Genomic DNA, 23,996 nt, shown 5'->3' with positions numbered 1-23,996 from the left:
ACATAGGTCTTCCAGTGATAATTTCATAGGGAGAAAATTATGTTCCCCAAAGGTATGCTTCGAATGGCCATAAGGCCACTGAAAGAACTTTAGGCTAAGGTAACCTGGTTTCCTCAGTTAAATTAGATAGCTTTAGTTTTATTATGCCATTTGTTTTCTCTACCTTTCCAGAGGATTGGCAGTAGTAGGGACAATGCTAATGTCAACTTGTTTGTAGAATCTTAGAGTTTTAATGACCTGCCTCGGTTATTAGAAATATTTGAAGGCATTCCCTGGGAGGGGAATATGTATTTCTAAATATTTTTCTACCTTATGACAAGGAAAGACTGTCTATTGAAATATTTGAGGCCACCTGATATTATGAGTTATCTTAACTTGGTCTTTTAAAACATTTAGGTTATTTATTACTTTACCAGACTTATTAACCTAAATGCAACATTGTTTATGGGCAGTCAGGATATCTAAAACCTGCGTTGTAAGAACATTGATGCTAGGTTTTTAACTTCAGCCTGGAGGACCTGGAGGGCATTTAGAGTACTGTTAAAAGTTCTGTTTTGTAATTTTAGATGTGTTTATAACTTCGCTTTAGGTCATGTATTCCTAGGGAAGGTATGATGATGCAATGAAAGAGAGGAACCCTATATCACGGTAGGTCAAGGGATTGGGAATCTTAACCCTTGTCAGTTTGAGACCCAGTATACAAAAGATACTAAACGCTTTCTGACTGGCATGTAGAGTAAATAATATATGCCAGATCACAGGATTCAGTTGAATTTACAGGTAGGAAATAAAACCATGTAGTTATCTGCAGTTTATAAAGGGGATATAAAATAGCTCAGATAATGTATAGGAACAAAAATCTGATGATCACAGGAGTGTGCTATATTTTCCATTGAAATAAAAAATTTTTTAATAGTCATCCTTCTTTTAATCAAAGATAATCTCAAAAAGATTATTCTTAATTATAAAATAAGGCTGACCTCAATCTTGGGGTTTGTTCATATGAAATTTATCCCCGCAAAGGATAGGCTAAGCCAACTTAAAATTAGGCCTAAGAGTCACCCCCAGAGAACCTCTTCTGTTGCTCAGATGTGACCTCTCTTTCTCAGCCAACATGACAAGCAAACTCACTGCCCTCCCCCTCTCCACATGGGGCATGACTCCCAGGGGTGCAAACGTTCCTGGCAACATGGAACAGAAATCCTAGAATGAGCTGGGATTCAGCATCAAGGGATTGAGAAAACTTTCTTGACCAAAAGGGGGAAGAGAGAAATGAGACAAAATAAAGTGTCAATGGCTGAGAGATTCCAAACAGAGTCGAGAGGTTATCCTGGAGGTTATTCCTATGCATTATATAGATATCACCTTTTTAGTTACGGTATATTGGAGAGGCTGGAGGGAAGTGCCTGAAATGTAGAGCTGTGTTCCAGTAGCCATATTTCTTGAAGATGATTGTACAATGATATAGCTTTTACAGTGTGACTGGTGATTGTGAAAACCTTGTGTCTGATGTTCCTTTTATCTATGGTACGGACAGATGAGTAAAACATATGGATTAAAAATCAGTAAATAATAGGGAGAACAAATGTTCAAATAAATTTAGTAGATTGAAATGCTAGTGATCAATGAAAGTGAGTGGTAAGGGGCATAGAAACAAAATAGGGGAAACAAAGGTTAAAATATATTGGGTAGATGGAAATATTAGCAGTCAATGAGAGGGAGGGGTAAGGGGTATGGTATGTATGAGTTTTTTCTTTTTTCTTTTTGTTTTTCTGAATTGATGCAAATATTCTAAGAAATGATCATGGTGATGAATATACAACTATGTGATGATATTGTGAGTTATTGATTATATACCAAGAATGAAATGATCATATGGCAAAAAATGTTCATGTTTGTATGATGTTATGTTTTAAAAAATTATTAAAAAAAATAAAATAAGGCTGATTCCATTAGATTTGGCTTGATTATTTACATAGGTACAGCAAGAATGGTAATTACTATGTAGGCTTTTTAAAGTTTACTTTAAAGTTTACTTTAATTGAGAAGGAAATGTGATTGTTTCAGTGACGTGTATTTTTTTTTTTAAAGAATAACTGAAATTATGACCAATAACTCTGTAGTGTTGTCTAATGTTAGGCAGATCAGTACTAGGATAGTGAAGATTATTGACAAATCTCTAGGGACTTTAAACAGCTTCTGAAATGTTTATATAAATGCCACTTAATCATTTAAATTTGACTAGCAGAAAGTTGGAAAATCCTATTTTTTTTTTTTTTTAGAAAATCCTATTTTAATTTGACAACACTTTTCATGGAACTCATAACATTAAATAAACCTGGTTATTTCTAACACCTCTCCTTTTACGAGGTAAAAGAACAAATCCTTTGTGATTTTCCAGGGACTTTCTGGAAAATCCCAAAGATAGTCTGAGCTCAATAAGATGTTATTTGACATTAATTTTGGGACGGGTAGCAGTCAAAATTTGTTAGGTTTGTGCATTTTGTTAAATAGAAAAATCAGTCACCGTGAAATTAATTCAGTTCCGTATTTAACCAAAGTGACAATAAAGGATTTTAAAAGCAATTAGGAGTTAAAATGATTGTTAAAAACACACACACAAACAAAAACCACACTTAGTTCTTTTGAAAGTGAAAAGACTTTTTATTTAACAAAAAAAAACAATAAAGGATGATCAGGTGAATGAAAATATCAATAAGGTTATTATTCTGATAAGATGTAGACTTTTTACTTCCTAGGCAGATTGTTAGATGGCTAAGAAAACCTTTTATCTCCTACTAAGAGCAAATCAATAATCTAAGAAAACTTTATTATTTTAACAGAAAGAAAACTCAATGCCATTTTGTATGAGGATGCTATGTAAGAAAACGCTTAAAAAAATCACATAAGCTTGTCAAATCTTAGACAACCTTAACTATAAGCAATAAAATTCCTTGTCCATAACCCTTTTATAGTTTTTAATATCCATTCAGTTTTTTTTCCTACATATACCTACCTGTCATTCAATGACAACCAGTCATTTTACTTTAAGACACAATTACTCTCTTTATCCTTAACAAAGCGCATCCTACGTACCTCAAGTTACTAAAAAGATCTTTGAAACTGTCTTTAAACGAACATCCTAAAAAACACAATTATTCTTAAAATAAAGTCAGAATAATAACTCAGTTTGGTTAAAAGCAAATTTACATGTTGTATCATTTTAAAGATTTAGTAGATAGAATGTTAGTTTTTCAGTAAAGCTGTATACATTTAGGGAGAACATACCCAAGTAGAATAAAATTGTGTTTGTGTCGTATTAAACATTCATAATGCAGAAGGCAAAGCTATTTTTATTTAACTAACAGTATTAAGCTAGTACTACTTATCAAATTTTATCTGAATTATGTGAACTTAAAATTTTTTTTAAACATTTGATTTTAGTTCTATGAGTACTTTTTTGGGGGAGGGGGAAGTATTAGAGGTTTGGTTTCCAGGACTTTAGTAGTATTAAAATATATATAAATGCTTACTTATTTTAAAGCTAATTTGAGTAGAGCTTTTTAAAGGAGTTTTTAAAGTTAATTTGGTAACACCATCTGGAGGTAGGAAAATATACATCAAACATAGACACAAATAGATAGCTCATAGCTTTAATTAAAATTTTTCCACCAGTGAGTCAGACATAAAAGCACAGAAACACAGAAAACATAGAAATATAAAACCCACTAGTTTTATATAAGCTATTTTAGAGTCTGCAATTTCTTAGTAGATTCTGAGAACGAATTTGAATAGGCATTCCATTTGGCCTAATTTGGGAGCCTGCTTTTTCGAGTGCACTTCTAAGATAAGTGTTCTTCAACTGAAATTTCCCATAAGGACCATTGTGATTCTAAGTTATCCTTAGTGATGTTCTGCTATTAAGTAGAGGCAACTCCATGCCCCATAATTCTTTTTTTTTTAACATTTTTATTGTGAAATATATATAAAAAAAGCAATAAATGTCAAAGTACATTTTAACAAGTAGTTATAGAACTGATTTCAAAGTTTGATATGGGTTACAGTTCCACGATTTCAGGCTTTCCTTCTAGCTGCTCCAAGACATGGGAGACTAAAAGAAATATCAATGTTATGTTTGAGCAGTCGTACTCATTTGTTACATCCTATCTTCTCTCTTACAACTCCTTCTTCTCCTTTGGTCCTTCTCCCAATTTTTAGGGGTCTTTGGACTATGCCCATTCTAACTTTTTCATGTTGAAAAGAGGTATCAACAATATAGGATGGGGATGGAACTAGCTGATGTTCTTGGAGAGGCTGGCCCCTCTGTGTTTCAGGACTTATCTGGCCTAGAAACTATTTGGAGATTATAGGTTTCTGGAAAATAAACTTAGTACATGCAAGGTTTGTAGAATCCCAAATAGAACCCTGGGTGTTCTTTAGAGTTAACAGGAATAATGTTGGTTAACCATCATGGCAAGCCATGGCAATTAGCACTATCTAACTGAAGCTTGCATAAGAGTAGCCTCCAGAACAGCCTCTAGAATCTATTTGAACTCACTTAGCCACTGATATCTTATCTTTCTTTTCCCCTTTTTGGTCAGTAAGGCGTTGTTGATCCTGGCCAGGCTCCTTCCTGGAAGTCAAGTCCCTCTTTGTGATCCCTGAATGTCATGTCCAATGTAGTGGGAAGGGTCATGATTTTACCTACAGAGTTGGGGTGAGAGAGAGAGAGAGAGAGGGAGGCCACATCTGAGCAGTAAAAGAGATTTTCTGGAAGTAACTCTTAGGCACAATTATAGTTAGGCTTAGCTTTTCCGCTACAGAAATAAGTTTCATAAAAGTAAGCTTCAAGATCAGTATGCCCCATAATTTTTTAACATGGGCAGGCACTGAGTCTCGGGCATGGCAGGCGAGAACTCTGCCTGCTGAGCCACCATGGCCCACACTCCCATAATTCTCAAACATAAGAGATGCTGAAGTGTCAATCATCAGAGTACTCTTAGAATTTGAGGATCCCATAACCAGCAGCAAAATGCTGTAGACTCCCAGCAGAAATGCTGCACACAAAATCAGAGGGTAAGGGCCCCTTTTAAAAAGAACCTTCCTGCTGAGAATACTTGACCTGTTAACCCCTGGACTAGAGCTCAGGGAGATTGAAGAGCTCAAACACAGAGTGGAGCTTGGAACCAAGAGGAACTCACAGATGACTCTGGATGATTCAGTGAGAAGAACAGTGAATACAATGGGTTCCAGCAGGTGCCAGACTTGTCATTCAGGTTATTTGCAGAGTCATCAGCAATTTCCTTCAGGTCTCTTCATGGTCACCAAAATAACTTTTAAAATAAAAACTTGAGCAAAATCTGGTTAGCTCTCAGAGAGCTTTATTGAATCAGTTCATTATTGGGAAGATTCTAATTGCTGGGAGGTAGCAAGGAATTCTACTGATCAAAGAGACCAGCAGCCTTTCTTTTTTCCCCTTCATTTTTATTGAGATATGTTCATATACTACACCAACCATCCAAAGTATACAATCACTGGTTCATAGTATCATCACATAGTTGTGCATACATTCCCATGATTGATTTTAGAACATTTTCATTACTGCATGACAGAAATAAGAATAAAATAGAAAACAATCCCTTATCCCCCTATTGTTTTTTAAATATTTTTATTGAGAAATATCTACACACATACAGTCTAGCCATATTATACAATCAGTGGCTCACAATATCATTGCACACTTGTATATTCATCACTATAATCATATTTAGAACATTTGCATCACTCCAGAAAAAGAAATAAAAATAAAAAAGAGAACTCATACATCCCATACCCTTGCCCCTTCTTCTCATTGACCCACAATATTTCAATCTACACAATTTTTACCCTTTATCTACCCCTATTATTTATTTACTTTTACCTTTTTTTTTTGAAACTCATCTGTCCATACGCTGGATAAAAGGAGCATCATACACAAGCTTTTCAGAATCACACAGTCACATTGTAAAAGCTGTGTAAGTTATACAGTATTCTTCAAGAATCAGGGCTACCGCAACAGAGTTCAACAGTTTCAGGTACTTCTCTCTAGCCATTCCAGTACAGCATAAACTAAAAAGGGATATCTATGTAATGTGTAAGAATAACCTCCAAGATAACTCCCAACTCTGTTTGAAATCTCTTAGCCATTGAAACTTTATTTTATCTCGTTTCTCTCTTCCTCCTTTCGATTATGAAGGCTTTCTCATTTCCATGCTGCCGGGTCCCGGCTCTTCTCTGGGAGTTCTGGCCCTCTTTGCCGGGGAGATTTATACCCCTGGGAGTCATGTTCCATGTAGGGGTGAGGGCAGTGAGTTCACCTGCAGACTTGTCTTAGAGAGGGAGGCCGCATCTGAACAACAAAAGAAGCTCTCTGAGGGTGACTCTTAGGCATAATTATTAGTAGGTTTAGCCTCTCCTTTCAGGAATAGGCTTTATAGGGGCAAGCCCCGAGATTGAGGGCTCATGCTATTGAATTGATTGCATGAGTATCAAGAATTCCCCAGATGGGGGAAGTTGAATATTTCCTCCTTTGTCCCCAGTCCCTCAAGGGGATTTTGCAAATACTTTTTAGTTTTCTGCTCAAATTAACTCTCGGATATATCAGGGCATCATACTAACCTGTACAAACCAACAAGATCTCACACCCAATTAAGATTCCAAGTAAACTGACCATACAAGTTAGTTAATGCACTATTCCCCTCATTATTGACCCATAGTTTTGTTGTAGTACATTTGTTACTACTAATGAAGGACCTAAGGTCCACAGTTAGCAATAGCTGTGCTTTTCCCATATACCCCTCTATTATTGTTTTTACATTTGCAGTGGTTCATGGAAGAACTTATTTACATGCATGACTTTAAACAACCACTATTGATCAAATTCACCTATAATACATTACTGTTACATAATTCCAAGAATGAGCTATCTTCACCCCTATCCATTCTCAAAGAACATCATTAACAATGCTGTACATATTAGGTAACTCCCCTTCTCAGCTTCTGTCTCTCTCTACGTACCCTATGCTCTACATTTTTCCCCATGTGTGTCTTTATTATATTACTCATCTAATCATAGACTGAATAAAGGGGATATCAGTCCAAGATTTTTACAATTCCACAGTCACAAGATAAAAGCTACATAGTTATACAATCATTATCAAAGATCAAGGCTACTAGGTAGCAGTTCAACAATTTCAGGTTTTCCTTCTGACCTTTCTAATACACTAGAAACTAAAGAGAAATATCTTTATAATGATTCAGTAGTGATAGTCATTTCTTAATTCTTGACTTCTTTGTTGCAACTTCTCCGTCTTATTTGATCAATCTCTCAATCTTCAGAGGTATTTGGGCAATGACCATTCTAACTTCTTCATACCAGGAGGCTTTTATAGACAGATCAAGGGAGTACCTTGGGAGGAAATTTTTACTGGTTACTGTGGACTGCATTTCCTAATATGGCTAGTGCAGGCAGTTGTTTAGCAATGAGGAATTTAGCTGGCCTAAGAGGCGGGAATTGGTGATTTTTTTTTTTTAATTGTCAATTGTGGATTGGCTGATTTAAATTCTGTTTTCTGGATAAGTGAGCATTTACAGGGAATAGAAACTTACTTATACTTTGGTTTTACTGACATGGGCTTTAGCATGGGTTCCTTCGGTTGGGCCTCCTAGATTTTATTTATCAATATATATAACATAATATTTGCCATTTAAACTGTTCTAAGTGTGCAGTTCAGTGGCATTAATTACATTCACGATGTCGTGCAGCGATCATCACTATCCATATTAAAACTTTGTCATCACCTCAAATAGAGACTCTGTACCTAAGGCTAAGAGTTCTTGATGGAGAATGTCAGCCCTGGGTTAGGGTTGGGTGGAAAATATATACTGGTTCACATTGCCTCACAAGTATTACATTGCTTGGGAAAATGCAATGCTTTGGGGAAATTTAAAATTTAAAATTTTAAAGCAGAGGTATGTTTTTGTTTTGTTTTTCTGTCAGGAATGATGGCGAGGGAAGAATGTGTGTTTTTTTAGGGTTCCTTCCATCTCCTTGATGCAGTCTTTTAAGGGCAAGCCACTTTACTATAGTATTCTAGAAGACTTGGAAATGCTTACTTCTCCTTCTTGGGTGTTAGGCTCACTTTGCTTATTTCCCCAGGTCATTTGATCTGTTTCTACACATCTCCACAAGCTTGAGAGATAAAATCTCATGAAGATTGTGCAGCAGATTTGTTTAGCCCAACTGTGAATGGCTGGGGATTACATTTAAGAAGGATTTAAGTTTGAGTGCACCATTTGTGCCTTCACACTTCCTTGGCAGTGAATTAAATCTCTTTGCCGTATTGTGAAAAGTCCACCTGCTGTTATTTCAGAAGTGTGCTTAAGGAGTTGTTGCCCTCATATTGCAATAAAGAGTGAGAGCAGCTTGCTCAGGCTAGTAGCCTCCATCCCATCCCAAGTTACAGGTCTACTTGGTGTGGGGCAGAGAGGATGGAGATGTGAGCAGGGCTGAAAGTGTGAGAAAGCTGAACTTCCAACTTCAGGGTCAGGTACTGTGAAGAGGTCTGGAGCATAGCTAGGAAAGCAGGGTGTGATAATATAAATTGAGATGTTACAGTTCCTAGAATATCGGCCCCTTGAATAAGTAGACAGCTGTCCACCGATACCGCAAGCATGGCTCTTTCCAATAGAAAGTCCTGCCTGATCCAGCATTACAAAGAAGAAGCAGATCTCTCAGGGTGAAGGTGATTTATTACAAGTACACTTGCAGGAAACTGGAGGAATCTTCTTAAAACCAGTTTGAAGTGGGGAAGTGAGTTAGGGTTTTTCTAGGTAGAGGAAAGGAGGTAGGAGTCAAAAACTAAGTGATAGCTGCATGATTTATTCTTGTCAGGTCAATGATGACGTTGGATTTTGTGAGGAGGGTACAAGCAATTTCTCAATCCTATGTTGTCTTAAGCACATCTTGTTGTTCTAGCTTCAGTGTTTAGATTTAGACATTGATGTGCAAGCCCTTATGTGCAGGGTACTCATGACTCTGCTTAGCTGATCCTTAGGAATGTCCGACTTGATCTTTTGAGGAGGAAGTCACTGATTCACTGGGGCCACAGGGTGTTCTTGATGCTATTTGTTATCTTGTTCCTGTAAGCAGAGCTGAGAAGGTCTGGTTAATGTCCTTCTGGGAACTAAGTACAAACACTAGACTGCTAGTAGACTAGCTCAGCTAGGGCAAGCATATTTTCCAGCTGTTACCACCAGAGATGTTGCTTTGAATTTTCACATCGGTTGCAGTTCTCCATAACACTCCCCATTAGTATAAATGTGACTTGTCCATGTTAGTACCTTCATTTATTCATTAGCAAAGAGTTGTCGTACAGTTGTTATAAGAATGCTAACACAGTCTAATTGCTTAACATGTATTAAATAATTTATTCTTTAAACCTTGAAACAACTATACGAGGTAGCTCTCTTATCCTCATTTTGCAGATTTGTAGGAAACTGAGGCACAGAGATTGTCAAAGATCCCACAGCTAATAAGTGGTAGAGCTAGGTGGTCTCTCTCTGGAGCCCATGCTTTGAACCTCCATGCCAAATCCCAGGCCCTCTCCTAGGCATCTTACCTGACTTATTTCTAAGAATAATAACAGTATGTGGAAGTTGACATAAATGTTGTAGATGATCTTTCGCATTCGTATAGTGCTTTAGAGGTCATACAGCATTGATCTTTCTCACTTAATCCCCACCACCTGATCTCTAAAACCGACGGCCTGAGAGTTTAACTAGCCCAAGATCACATAGCCAGGGAGTGAAAGGGGAGACTCTAGCCTAGGTTGAGACACCAAAACCTGACTCATCCTCTCAACGTAGGATGTGGTTTTACCTGGCAGAGTCACTGCAGAGTGGAGAAGGACAGAGAACCCAGGATGCAGCTCCAGCTGGTGGCTGCAATAGTTAAGAAGGGGTTTTGTCTGGCTTTTGCTCCTAGTTTTGGATCCCCCAACTTGCCAGCTCTGCCAATAATTCTTGGTGTCCCTGGGAGGTCTTCACCTCTGTGGCGAACAGTTTGCTCAGTTACTACAAGGCAGCCACCTCTGTCCTCAGGCAACTGAGTCTGTTGATGACAGAGCTAAAGTGTCTGTGGATGAAGGTGTGACGCCACCTCCTGACACAGCTGCTTCTCAGGTCCTGGATGCTACTCATTGATTGGACCACCTGAGAGCGTCTTAGAAATACACATTCTCGGGCACCAGCCCACACCAGCTGAGTCAGAATCCCTGAAAGTTCTGTGTTTTAACAAGTGCTGCTGTTAGGTGACCACCCTCCTCATTTGCAGGGGATTGAAGGGTTTCTCAGGGCATGGGACTTGCAGTGTTAAAATCAGGTTAAGAAGTTGGTAACCCTATCTCCAAGTGATTCTCAGCCAAGCTAGGGCTTCCGAACAAATGGACACTGTTGTGTGCAAGTTATTTAATCTTGGAGGCTTTGTTTTCCCATCTATAAAATGGGGTGGGGGGACCTTCACTGGGGTTTTATGACGATTAAATGAAATAGTAAATCAGTTATATGCCGTGTACCAAACTGATAGGTTACCACTACATGAGCTAGAGAATGCTTTTCAGCTTATCTCTATTTAAAGACAATTTCCAGAAAAAGGTAAAATCTTGACTCTCGTACATATGAGCACACATTAAAGAATGTGTTTTATTCATATATTTTAATGGTACCAGGCAAATGTTCAAAGTAAAAGTCAAAACAGCACAAATTTATATGGAGTAAAGGAATGTTGAGATGAATTGCAAATAGATACAAAATGGGCTTTTCACAATGGGAAAGAAGTCAGTTAAAATCACTGCTGTTCCAACAAATGCACCACACTAATGCAAGATGTTAATAATGGGTGGTATATGGGAACTCTGTATTTTATGCATGACTTTTCTGTAAACCTACAACTTCTCTAATTTAAAAAGAAAAAAATTCTTTACCGGACAGGACAGAACTGACCTATCTGTGGGTTACAACTTAAAAATCTAAGTTGTGAAATATTTCAAAGATAAGGTGAACAGGGCTAGAAACAAACAGCCCAGGGGGTGTATTTTAGAGCCTGCATAGTTTCCATTGAAACACGTATTTTTCCCCCTGCATCTCAAGCCTCCCAATCTCTAGGGAACCCGTGAAATGGCCTACTCTAAACTCCAGGCCCTTAAAATTAGAAAGGGACCTTTTTATTTGGTTGTCAGAAAGAAAGAACACTGTGGTGTCTCGCTCCCGCTTCTCCATCCTCCGTGCGTGGCTCTCGTGGCACATGCTGCCCCAGCCCGGGCCTCCCCACGGGACTCAGTGACTATGAGGTGGGTGGCGCACCCTGTAGTCGCTGAGCTGTTGAACTTCTGGCTTCGTTTGCTTGTTTAAAGAGAAGCAAAAGGCCTAAATCGGGCTCCACCCAATACATACCCTAAATCAGCAGAAGCTGTGAAGCAGTTCCCTTTGGGACCAGGGCGCGGACGAGGTCCTGGTGCTCTTCTCCCTGTCAGAGGAAAGCAGAAGCTGGGCCAACCCATCTCTCTCTCTCTCTCCGACTCATTGATAGGCAGTATGAGCTAAAGGAAATGCAATTTAATTTTCATCATGCTTGTTACTCGCGAAAAACTTAGCGACGTGGTTTGGGCACCTAGTCCCCTTGCTTTTACAGATCTTCAGAAGACGTTTAAACTGTGCTTTCTGTGCCGAAGCAGTTTAAAAATAATTTGAGGGAAATAGGAACTATCATACTCAAAATAAGATATGTTAATTTATGCGGCTCAAATATTAAGCATTACTTAGAGGAAAGGAAAGGTCAGTAGGTTAAGAAGCTCAGTGAGGTTAGATGAGTGTAAGCAGCCTTAAAAGCGCAGAAATATTAGAAAATTCCTGTAATGTTTCCTGACCTATGTTACTCAGCTCATAGATGGATGATAATTTAAATCTGGTAAAGGTCTTAGTGCTCAATAATTGGAGCCAAATATTTTATGGCTAGAGACATGGAGGTCTACATAGGGGAACTGATGTGACAAGTTGTTCACAGATTTGATTGAACCAAATTATAGCTGAGTATTTTTTTTTCCTATCAGTAAACATGAATGTTGCCAAATCAAATGTAAAGAATAGTAGTCCATTATCTGGTAGAGATTTGGGGAAGAAAATAATAGTTTTATTCTTTAATCTCAAAAATCATCCCCTTTTTAAGGATTCATTTGGGTGGATTTCCCCTCGTCTCTCAACACTTCTGTCCTCCCCATTTACTTAATTTTCTTGGTCATGACTAGAAACCTAGATGTTCTTGTTTCCTTTATGTATTTCACATAAAGTAACAAAATTCATTTGTTTAGAAATGAGTGTTTTTAAAAGGAAGACTTAGTGGGTTACATTTAAAAAGCAAACTATTTAATTTTCTTTCTTAAGAGACTGCTGAATTAATGGATTTTGGAGAGAATTACAGTCAAATTGCATTCAATATCATGCTGAAATTTAATGAGGCTTTACATCATGAAAATCTTATTGCTTCAAGATGCTTTTGATGTTTTCTTTTTTTTTTTTTTTCTCTCCATGCCTAATGCTAGGGACTGTGGCATCTCTTTAGGTTGGTTTGGTGTCTTGGCAAATGTAGAGAACTATTAGAGACATTTACTGGATAAGTCTTTTTTTTTGTTGTTTTAACTTTTTTTTTTTATTGTAGAAGATAACATATATACAAAGCCAGGAAAGAAAAAAGCAATGATTTTCAAAGCTCACTTCAACAGTAGTTACAGAACAGATCCCAGAGTTTGTCATGGGCTACCATTCTACCATCTCAGATTTTTCCTTCTAGCTGCTCCAAAACACTGGAGGCTAGAGGAATATTAATATGGTGATTCAGCAGCCATACTCATTTGCTAAATCCCATCTTCTCTGCTATACCTCTTCCTTCTCCTTTTATCCTTTTCCCACTCTGTAGGGATCTTTGGGGAATGTCTGACTTTTTCATGTTGGGGAGGGGTGTCCACAATGAAGGATAGGAGGATGTAATTAATTAATAATCCTGGAGAGGCTGGTCCCTGTGAGTTTCAGGATTTATCTGAACCAGGAATCTCTTGGAAATGATATGTTTCAGGAAGGCATACCTAGTGCGTGAAACCTTTATAGAGTCTCAGTTCAAGCCCTATGTGTTCTTAAGAGACAACAGGGGTGATGTTGATTGGGGTTTAGCAAACCATAGCAATCAGCCTTAACTGAACCTGGCCTAAGAGCAGCCTCCAGAATTGTGTCTCGACTCCATTTGATCTCTCTTGGCCACTGATGCCTAATTTTATTATACTTCACTTCCCCTTTTGGTCACGAAGGCATTATTGAGTCCACCATGTCAGGGCCAGACTCATGCTTGGCAGGGAGATTTTTACCCCTGAATGGCTGGTACCACATGGTGGGAAGAGCAGAGATTTTCCTTGTAGAGTTGGGCTTAGAGAGAGAGGCCATGTCTGAGCAACAAAGAGACTTCCCGGAAGCAACTTTTATGTCTTGTTATGAGTAGTCTTTATTGAGGACTCCCAAGAAAATAGTCTAAGCTCTAGATTTTCAGGCTTGCTCTTATGAAACTTACTACCGTAGGAAAGAAACTAAGACTACTCATAACAAGGCATAAGAGTTGGATAAGTCTTTAACAAGAATTTCCTTGAGTGTCTGGTTGATGTTATCCTATCCTGGTGTTGTCCAGTCTTTTTCACTAATGTCAAGAATTTAATTTAATAAATTCTTTCTTGATCATAGCTGATTTACAGACTTGGTTACTATTAAAAAAGGATTCAGTTGCTGTGATTATGAATTGATAGAGTCCTTTTGGTGCTGTAGTAAGATGAGGCCATGCCTGATGACAGAGTACGTTAGGGTCTGCATGCAATTGATGATAAGTAGTATATAGTCTCTCTATGGTTCTTCACTACTGCTCCATCGTAACTTCAATTTGCACATGGCTTCGAATTATTATGGAATTGATTCTGATCCAACTCTCCAGGGTCACTTTACATTTCAAATGCCCACTATCTTTGAACTTCAACTTCTGATATTTTTGTTCATATTCTCAAGGGAGATGATCTCATTGGCGTAGACTAGTGTTTTGCATTGGTTTGATCAAGACAGATCTCCCCTTTTAGGCCGAACTTCTGTGACTGGTGTCTTAGTCTACCATGTTGCTCTGATGAACACCACAGTTGGCTCACAGTTTTGAGGCTCTAAGAAGTCTAAAATCAAGATATCACCAAGGTTTGCTTTCTCCCTGTCCTGTCAATGAAGTTGTTGTAGCATACTGAAAGCAGATTGAAATCAAAGGTAAATTTAGCACTTGAAAGCTAATCTGACATGACTCTAGTTTAAAAGTTCAAAGGAATTTACTTGCTTACTTAATTGTAAGCCACCAGTATGGCCAATGCACAATAACCAGGTCAGGGGCACAGAGAACATTTAAAGGTGGAGGATATCAAAGTCTTCAAAGTCCCTTGGCTTGAGAACTGCTGGACTGCAGGCAAATACAGGCGTATCTCGGAGATACTGCGTATTTGGTTCCAGATCACCACAAAAAAACAAATAGCCAATAAAGTGAGTGTTCTAGTTTGCTAGCTGCCAGAATGCAATACACCAGAAATGGAATGGCTTTTAGAAACGGGGAAATTTAATAAGTTGCAAGTTAACAGTTTTTAGGCCATGAAAATGTCCCAATTAAAGCAAGTCTATAGAAATGTCCAATCTAAAACATCCAAGGAAAGATACCTTGATTCAAGAAGGCAGAGGAAGTTCAGGGTTTCTCTCTCATCTGAAAAGGCACATGTCAAACACGGCATCATCTGCTAGCTTCCTTTCCAGCTCCCTGGGAGGCGTTTTCCTTCTTCATTTCCAAAAGTCTCTGGCTGGTAGACGCTCTGCTTTGTGGTTCTGTGGTGTTCTCTATTGTGGCTTTCTCATGGCTCTGTTGTTCTTCTCTGCTCTCTCTGAATCTCCTGCTTTCTCCAAACTTTCCTCTTTTATAGGATTCCAGTAAACTAATCAAGACCCACCTAGAATGGGTGGAGACACATCCCCACCTAATCCAGTTTAACAACCACTCTTGATTGAGTCACATTTCCAGAGAGATGACCTAATTAAAATTTCAAACATACAGTACTGAATAGGGATTAGAAAAAATGGCTGCCTTTACAAAATGGGATTAGGATTAAAACATGGCTTTTCTAGGGTACATACATCCTCTCAAACTGGCACCATGAGTTACAAAATTTTTTTGTTTGTTTCCTGGTGCATATAAAAGTTATGTTTACACTATACTGTAGTCTGGTAACTGTACAATGGCGTTATGTCTAAAAAAAAAATGAGCTCATGCTATTGGAAAAATGGCACCAGAAGACTTGGTCAATGCAGGGTTGCCACAAACCTTCAATATGTTTGTTCCTATACCTTTTAACAAGCAAACTGGGGAGACAGGTCCGACATGGTTCTTAGTGGGGGATCCAAAGCCAGTGGTGGGAGGTGCTGATTTGAAGACAGTGTGCCAGTGAGAATGGAAGCTGGTACATACAATTCATTTGCCCAAATGTCTGGTTATCATTTATTAAAAAAAAAGTTCAATTTGTTTACATTTTATTTGTGATCAACATTTACAATATCTGTGGTTTTTCTCAGTTCATTTACATTCTAATTGCAGTCAACATGTTTACAAGATTTTGGGATTCAACATCATTAATATCATTTCAACATGCAACACTCTTCAAAGACTAGAATTCTGGTGCAGGCTGTTGGCAATCCTTGGGGTTCCTTGGCTTATTTCTGCCTCTTATCACATGGTATTATCCTCTTTCTCTTCTGGGTTTCATTGACCTCTGGCTTCCAGCTCCTCCCTGTGGTTTTCTCTGACTACATCTGATTTTTTTCCTATTTATAAAGGACTCTAGTAATCTGGATTAAGACCTAACCTCCTTTAGTAGGGCCACACCATAATTTCAAATATGTCTTCAAGAGATCCTGTCTACAATGGGTTCACACCCACAGGAATGTGGATGAAGATTAAGAACATGTCTAAATTTGGGGTCAAGACTCAACCTGCCATAATGTGGTTGGTGGGGAATGAGAAATCACATAGTACATATGGAGAAGCAAGGACTTTGGGATGAGTCTCTAAGGCAATTATCTTGGAGGTGGGGACTGGGTGGTACAGAGAAAAATGTATGCTTCTGTGAAAAACTGTGCTTCACTTCTTTTGGGTATATACTTAAGTGTGGGATTGCTGGACTATACAGTAATTCTATACTTAACTTTATGAGGAACTGCCAAGCTGTCTTCCACAGCAGCTGCACCATTTTACATCCCCATCAACAATGAATGAGTGCTCCTATTTCTCCTTGTCCTCTCTGACACTTGTTATTTTCTGTTTCTTAAATAATAGCCATTCTACTTGGTGTGAGGTGGTATTTCCTTGTGGTTTTGATTTGCATTTCCTTAATGGCTAATGATGTTGAACATCTTTTTATATGCTTATTGGTCATTTGTGTATTATTGGAGAAATGTCTATTCCAGTCCTTTGCCTATTGTTAATTGAATTGCTTTTATTATTGAGTTGTAGGAGTCATTTGTCCATTTTTATGTTGGTGTGAAAGTCATGATTTTACCTTTTTTAAAAATTATCTTTTAATAATAATGAGACAAATACTGTCATTTCTAGTATCTGCTGATTTTTAAAAAAACATTTTTTTATTGTTAAATATAACATATAAACAAAGAAAAGAGAATAAACAATGATTTTCAAAGTATACTTCAACAAGTAGAATCAGAATAGATTTCAGGGTTTGTTGTGGGTTACCATTCCACTATTTCAGATTTTTCCTTCTAGCTGCTCCAAACTAGAAGAGATATATATTTTTTTCTTTTGGTGAAAAATAACATATATACAAAAAAGCAGTAAATTTCAATGCACATTGCAACAATTAGTTGTAGAACAGGTTTCAGAGTTTGGTATGGGTTACAATTCCACCATTTTAGATTTTTACTTCTAGTTGCTCTAAGTATCTGCTGATTTTTGTATGCCTCTTAGAGTTTAGAAAGTTTCTTTTTATGATTTGGAAGCCTTATATCTCTTTATGAAAAATTCCTAGAAAATTTTTATCTGAACTTTTATTGTAGTACATGTTCCTTATGGAATTGGGAAACTATCATTTACCTGTTATATATGTTACAAATGTGGTTATATATGTATAAAACAAAAAATTTTCCATTTTAATCACTTTGAAGTGTACAATTCAGTGGCATTTCCAAAATTTTTCAATCATCCCAAACAGAAACTCTGTACACTTTACGCAATAACTCTCCATTCCACCCAACCTCTAATATGTTTTCTGTCTCTGAATTTGCCTCTTATAGAAAGTTCATATAAGTGAAATTTGTGTCTGCTTAATTTTACTTAGCATAATGTTTTCATGGGTCCATATTGTAGCATGTATCTGTACTTCACTGCTTTCATTCTATTTTTTTTTTTTTTACCATGAGTCAATGCTTTATTTATGACACATGTTTCATTTATGACAAACCAGAAGAACGACAGAGCTGGTTTGGAAGAGGATTTGAAGAACCAGGAGTATACAATTAGTGTTGGGAAATGACACTGAAGTAAGATTGCTGAGTTGAAGTTGACAAACTGGTTCAAGTCCTGTAGGGTGATAAAATCTTAACCTTTTATTCAAACAGAATAGAAATAGTCCTTAGTTTCTTACACGTTAACATCTAATTTTACAAAGTGCAAACATTTGATCTCTAAACAATTGCTAGTCAAAGCCAGTTTCATTTTCCAATAATCATATGACTCTCCAGCAGGATTACTTTTTAAATGCTCTAGTTTGGTGAATCTACAAAAGCTTAAACATGGAATTATCTTATGACTCAGCAATTCCACTTCCAAGCACATACCCAAAGGAACAGAAAGCAAGGACTCAGATATATTCAGGCAGCGTTATTCAAATTACCAAAGGGTGGAAACAGCCCAAGCATCCGTGAACAGATGATGGAGAAACAAAATGTGCCCTATCCATACAATGAAATATTATTCAGCTGTAAGAAGCAATGAAGTTCTGGTACAACACTAAAACATGGATGAACCTTGAAGACATTATGTTGAATGAAATTCAGACACAAAAGGACAAATATAGTATAATTCCACTTAAATGAAAAATCTAGAATAGGCAAATTCATACAGAAAGTAAATTAGATGGCTCCAGGGGCTGGGAGGGAAGGGAAGGGGAGGGAATGGGGAGTTATTGCAAAGTGGGCCCAGGGTTTCTGTTTGGGGTGATGGAAGTTTTTTTTTTCTTTTGGTAAGAATATTTGCATCATTCCAGAAAAGGAAAAAACTCATTTATACAGTCATAAAACGCTCATATATATATCTTACCCCTCCATCTTATTGATTACCAGCATTTCTACTAGGAGGGAAGGCAGTGAGTTCACCTCCTGAGCTGGCCTAGAGAGAGAGAGGCCACATCCGAAAATAAAAGAGGTTTTCTGGGGTGACTCCCAGGCCCAATTCCAAGTATGCTTAGCCTTTCCTTTGCAGGGACAAGTTTCATAGGAGTGAACCCCAAGATTGAGGGCTTGGCCTATTGATTTGGTTATCCCCACTGCTTGCTCGAATATCACAAATTCTTATGGAAGGGTTTTGATGATAGATGGTGGTATATTAGCACAACATTGTGAGTGCAAATTTCATTGGTTTTTATGGCTGAATAATATTCTTTTGTGTATATATGTCACATTTTGTTTTCCCATTCATCTGTCAATGGATATTTGGGTTGTTTACACTTTCTGGCTATTGTGAATAATGCTGCTATGAACATCGATGTACCAGGTATGTGTTTGAGTTCCAATTTTCAGTGTGTTTCTTTTAAGCCTTGTTTATGATATGTTTTTTTTAAATCTGAGGAAAATTACATTTTTATGCCTAAATACATCAGTTTTTTCCTGTACAACTTCTGGGTTTAGTGTTTAAAAGGACCTTCTCTAACACACATTATATTAGATATACTGCTATTTTTTCCCCTAATTCTTTTAAAGTTTGCTTTTTTGTTTAAATCTGGAATGGTATGAGGAAGGACTCATAGCCTACTCCTCCCCCCCCACCAGGAATGAATATCTAAAGGTCCTAATACCATTTATTGAATAGATTATCCTTTCTCTTCTGATTTGAAATATCTCCATTATTGTGTGCTAAATTTCCCTATATGCATGGGTTTCTATTTGGTTGAATTGATCTATTTTGTATTTAACTTTCTCCAGGGCTGATATTCAAAATATTTAACTAGTCAAATAGGCAACAGCATTGGAACAGAGGCTCAGAGCCTTGCTGTGACACTAGGGGTGATCTTTATGGTTGCTGGATCTGTAGGTTAGGATTGGGGTGGAGAATGCTCTCAGTGGAAATGTCTTATAAATGTGAACCTTGCCTCTAAAGGATGGAATTCCCTTGAGTTTTTCCCTGCTTTTGATCACTGTTGTAGTTTGCTAAAGCTGCCAAAGTGCAATACACCAGAAAAGGACTGGCTTTTATAAAGGGGATTTATTTATTTAGTTAAAAATTTACAGTTCCTCAGAGGAAAGGCAGCTGGCTTTTCCTCTGGCTTTTTGTCACGTGGGAAGGCACACAGCCATCTGCTGGCCTTCCTTCCCCACTTCTGGGTTCAAATTCCTTTCCCTGGAACAGTTCCTTTCTGCATCTCCAAATGTCGGGGCCTGAGCCAGCTCTGAGCTCTGAGCAACATTGTGCTGGGCTCTGCTGAGTTGTTTCTCTCTTCTGACTTCTTTTAAGCCTTACTCATTGTGGAAGACACTTCCTTAACTGACCACAGGTGTAATCATCCATGGATAAAATTCACATGCTGATGATTTAAGGCCATAGCAACAGAACAACTGGGCACCATCACCTGGCCAAGTTGACACCTGAACCTAATTCTACAATCACCCTCTAGTGCCTTTAAGCCATTGCTTTCTATACTGTATTTATCCAGCCTTTATGATTATGGGCATGCAGTTTGGCCTGAGATATGGTACTCTGCCATTTCCAGTTGCTTCAAGTTTCCTCTGTTTATTTTTAGAGTGTAGCCCTAACAAGCTGATGGTATAATCTGTGTGTGAGGTAAGGCTTGTTAGGCCCATAGGGTGGGGACTGATAGCTTTATTGAAAGCTTTCCAGATTTCACTATCTATGGGCCTTTTCTTCCACGAGCCAGTCAGTTGCTTCTGTCTGGGCATTGTGAGCCTGGATGCCATTTCTAGCAACACTGTGGGAGAGGGTGTTGGGGGTGACAATGCGAGTTTCACCTGAGCCCTGTGATCCTGGAAAATATCTTAGGTTAAGAAATCCCCCACCCTGCCCTTGGTGTTACTGGCCAAGACAGCTTTATTGTCTCTTGAGCATTACTAAACTTTAAACTTTAAACAGGCTTCTCCTTGTTTGCAGGCCCCTGACCTTGCACACTGAGGCCCTTACAGAATCCAGACAAAGCATGCTCCACCTGGCCTCCCCAGTAAACCGAGGAGATAATATCGTGTAATGGACACATCCCTTTGCTTGTCCTCTCCCTCCAGTTCTCTTCCATTAGTTCATCCCTGTCCTTAAACACTCTCCCACCCTCTGCTTCAGAGAGTTGAGCTCCCTGTCTCCTGTATTGTGACAGCCTTCTGGTCTTCCACACCTCTGCCACATATGGCTCGGAATGAAGTCATCCTTCCTGCGTATCATTGTCTGGTGCAGTTTTTCTTTGACAGGGGTTTAATGTGTAAACCTCAGATCATCCTCCTCTTTTAAGCATAGGGATTCCTCCTTGGCTCTGGCATGTAACTACTCCTTAAACATATTTTCAACCAGTTCTTTGAGGTGTCACCCTGCTCCCTTCTTCCTGTCTTTGGAGCTCCTCAGTGATACCAGTTAAACAAGCCTTTCCTGGCTTGGCTTTTAGCTTTTCCTCTCTGCTAAGTCAATCAGTAAATGTCCATTGCTTTTCCGTCTTCTGAAATGTTGTTGATGTTATCAGTGATATCTTCTCTCCCATATTCTTTCCTAGTACTGTGCGTCATTTTTAGGTGGATTGAGAATGTATTAAATCTGCCGTGTTTACTCGAAGTCTTTCTTTTGTAATTAAAAATAATCTTTTATACGTTTTTTGCAATAAGCCCTTTCTTATTCCTAATGTTGTAAATTAATCTCTTTTATCTTTACTAAATCCTAAACCCTCACTTTTGTTCCCTTTTTGACTAAACTTCTTGAATTAAAATTCTAGTCCCCCACTCCCCGGTTGCCTGTTGTTTCTCTCTTTTAAAGTATAAAAACACACAAAAGTCCAATTTTCTGGAATATGTAAGTTTTTATTTCAATTTTGATATCTTCTTTGTCCCAAGAATATTTAGGAGAGTGTTATGTTGCTTCCAAGTAGGTTTTCTATTGGGGGGTCCTAGTCTTCTGTTTTACTTTTTAAGTTTTATTATGTTATTATGTTGTGGTCAAGTAATAGGGTCCTGAAAATCACTTCTTTTTTTGAAAATTTTTTTTTCTTTATGGTCTGGGGTATAGTAAATTTTGTAAATATTCTTTGGTTAGTTTGAAGTTACTTAATTATTACTGTTTTTTCTCTTTTCTGTGTCAATTCTCTGCTAATTATAAACAAAAAAAGCAAGCACTGTTAAGAGTTTTTGGAAATCTCCCTTTCTCAGTTGGTTTCATGCCTGAAGGCTAAATCTTTGTCAACTGGGTAATAATAGAGCCAAAACTAAGATGAAATTCCATGCTGGAAAGGTTCTCCTTGCTAGACCACTCCTGAAATTACAGAGACGTTGAGAGAACAGATAATCCCATGCAGCCTGGGGTAGAAATTCTTGGTTATCTTAGGTCATATCACCATCTGGGATATTTGGATGTTGTGAAGTTTTAGTCCCAAACATTTCTGCTGTTTATCTAAAGGTTGGTATCTGGTCATCCTGCTGGGACCTGGCCATTATCTCACTGTCATTCTTAAAACATTCATTTTTTCCCTAAAAGGAAAATGGATAGAGTAATAGCAGATGTGTTCCTCATTCTTCCATTTGCCTTTTTTTTTTTTTTTGCATGGGCAGGCACTGGGAATCGAACCCAGGTTTCTGGCATGGCAGGCAAGAACTCTGCCTGCTGAGCCACCGCAGCCCGCCTGTTCCATTTGCTTTTTGAGTTGTAGCAAGTAGGATTGCATGTTCATTTATCTATTCAGTCAATAAAAATATATTGAGTGCTTATATTGGGTCAGGATCTGGGCAAAATGACAAACTTTCTCTTTGAGAAGCTTATGTGTGATACGTAACAGAGAACAAAACTGAAATAAAATATAATGATAAATTAGCACGACTGATATGAGAATATATAAATGTTAAGGAAGCACAGAAGAAGATGCATTTAATTTTGCTCAAGAATGGAGGATTGGGAAAGACCTTCAAGAGAATGTGACATTTAAGCTGAGTCTTGAGATACCAGTAGGTGCTAGTTGGGTAGAGAAGGGCTAGCCATTCTAGGTAAAGGGAACTTTATGACTATGGTTTAGCAAGATAATGGATAGTGTGTTAGAGAGAGTAGTTGCCTCTCCTGGCTAGAAAACCATGTGTGACTGGGGGATGGGAGTCATGAGGATGGAGGAATCAGCCTGAAATCAGACTGCAGAGCACCAATTGTCATGAGGAGGAATTGACAGTTTGTTCTGTGGCAATGAGTAGCCATGAAGGTTTCCTTCCTTCCTTCCTCTTTCTCTCTCTCCTTCCTCCCCGCCTCGCTCTTTCTTTCTTTTAAATTGTATTAACACATATATAACACAAAATTTCCCATTTGAACCATCTTTAGGTGTACAATTCTGTGGGGTATTAATTCTATTCACAGCATCACTACTAGCCCTGGAAGTTTCTAAGGATGGGATCAGATTTGTTAAATATTATTTTGGTTTTTAAATTTTGGTTCTCCATTGTAAATGTCCAGCACCCAAGATGTGACTCATGTGAGTAGGTAACTGTATCTTCTTTTCCTGAAATATACAATTTATGATTCAGTTTTAGATGTCTGTGCCACGTGCCATGAACATGCTACCTGCCTGCAAAGAGAAGGGAAGAAGATCTGTATTTGCAACTATGGATATATAGGAAATGGGCGGATCCAGTGTGTTGGTAAGTTCTGAATCCTGGGTTAGGTTGAAAATGTGAATGAGGAAATAAGATTCTCTAGTGTTAAAGAGTTGACATCCTTGGGGTGAAGCATTGTTCTTTTTTTTCCCACAATTTTGCAATGTTTTTTGTTACAAGTTTTGTCAGTTACAATATGTCTTTGTTTTAGTGTTTGGAGATTGCCTTTCTCTCACCTTTCCAAGGAAGTGTCCCTCTTGTTGGATGTTGAACTTGAGTCTCTGGAAATCTGACCTAAGAACAAATTTGAAATATGCTTCAGGTGTTGAGTTTAGCTTAACAACTCAAGTGCGTATTGCATTTCTTAATTTATCTGATTGTTTTGATATAAAGTTATTTATATTAGTACCAGGAGAAAAAAACAAAAGACAATTTCTTATTGTACTTGCTGGTTCATTGGTGAAATACTGGCCATCCTCCAGAGTTTTTGCATTGTGACTTTTGGGATCTTGATTACAAGATTTAAAAGAATATGAAGAATTTTAGGCTAAAAGCATCTGAGAACATTATTTTTGCTCATGGCATCCACCACACGATCAGAGCCAGACAATTCTCGGTTCACGCCTGATTCAGGGAGAGGGAGAGTTTCACAACAATTTTATAATAGTAAATGTTACAGCAATCTCCCATTTCCTCCCAGCAACCTTATTACATTCAAAAGAAGCGCTGATAGTTTTCCTTTGCAGTTATGGATGGACAGTGTCCAGGCTGGTTCTGGTATCTTTGTTCGT

General features: G+C 38.0%; 1 protein-coding gene across 2 annotated transcripts in view; it reads left to right on the top strand.

The window, feature by feature from the left end:
* SUSD1 (sushi domain containing 1) overlaps nt 1–23,996 on the top strand; it is a 167,849-nt gene that overhangs the window by 6,427 nt on the left and 137,426 nt on the right. For both annotated transcript variants that reach the window (XM_077142024.1, XM_077142014.1), the window contains exon 2: nt 23,137–23,250. In XM_077142024.1, the coding sequence (XP_076998139.1) occupies nt 23,137–23,250 (114 nt within the window). The remainder of the gene's footprint in view (nt 1–23,136; nt 23,251–23,996) is intronic.

The sequence above is a fragment of the Tamandua tetradactyla genome, chromosome 2, assembly GCF_023851605.1.
Source record: "Tamandua tetradactyla isolate mTamTet1 chromosome 2, mTamTet1.pri, whole genome shotgun sequence".
In the NCBI taxonomy this organism is placed as follows: Eukaryota; Metazoa; Chordata; class Mammalia; order Pilosa; family Myrmecophagidae; genus Tamandua; species Tamandua tetradactyla.
Note: the sequence above shows the minus strand (reverse complement) of the source record. Positions and strands in the feature narration are given on the sequence as shown.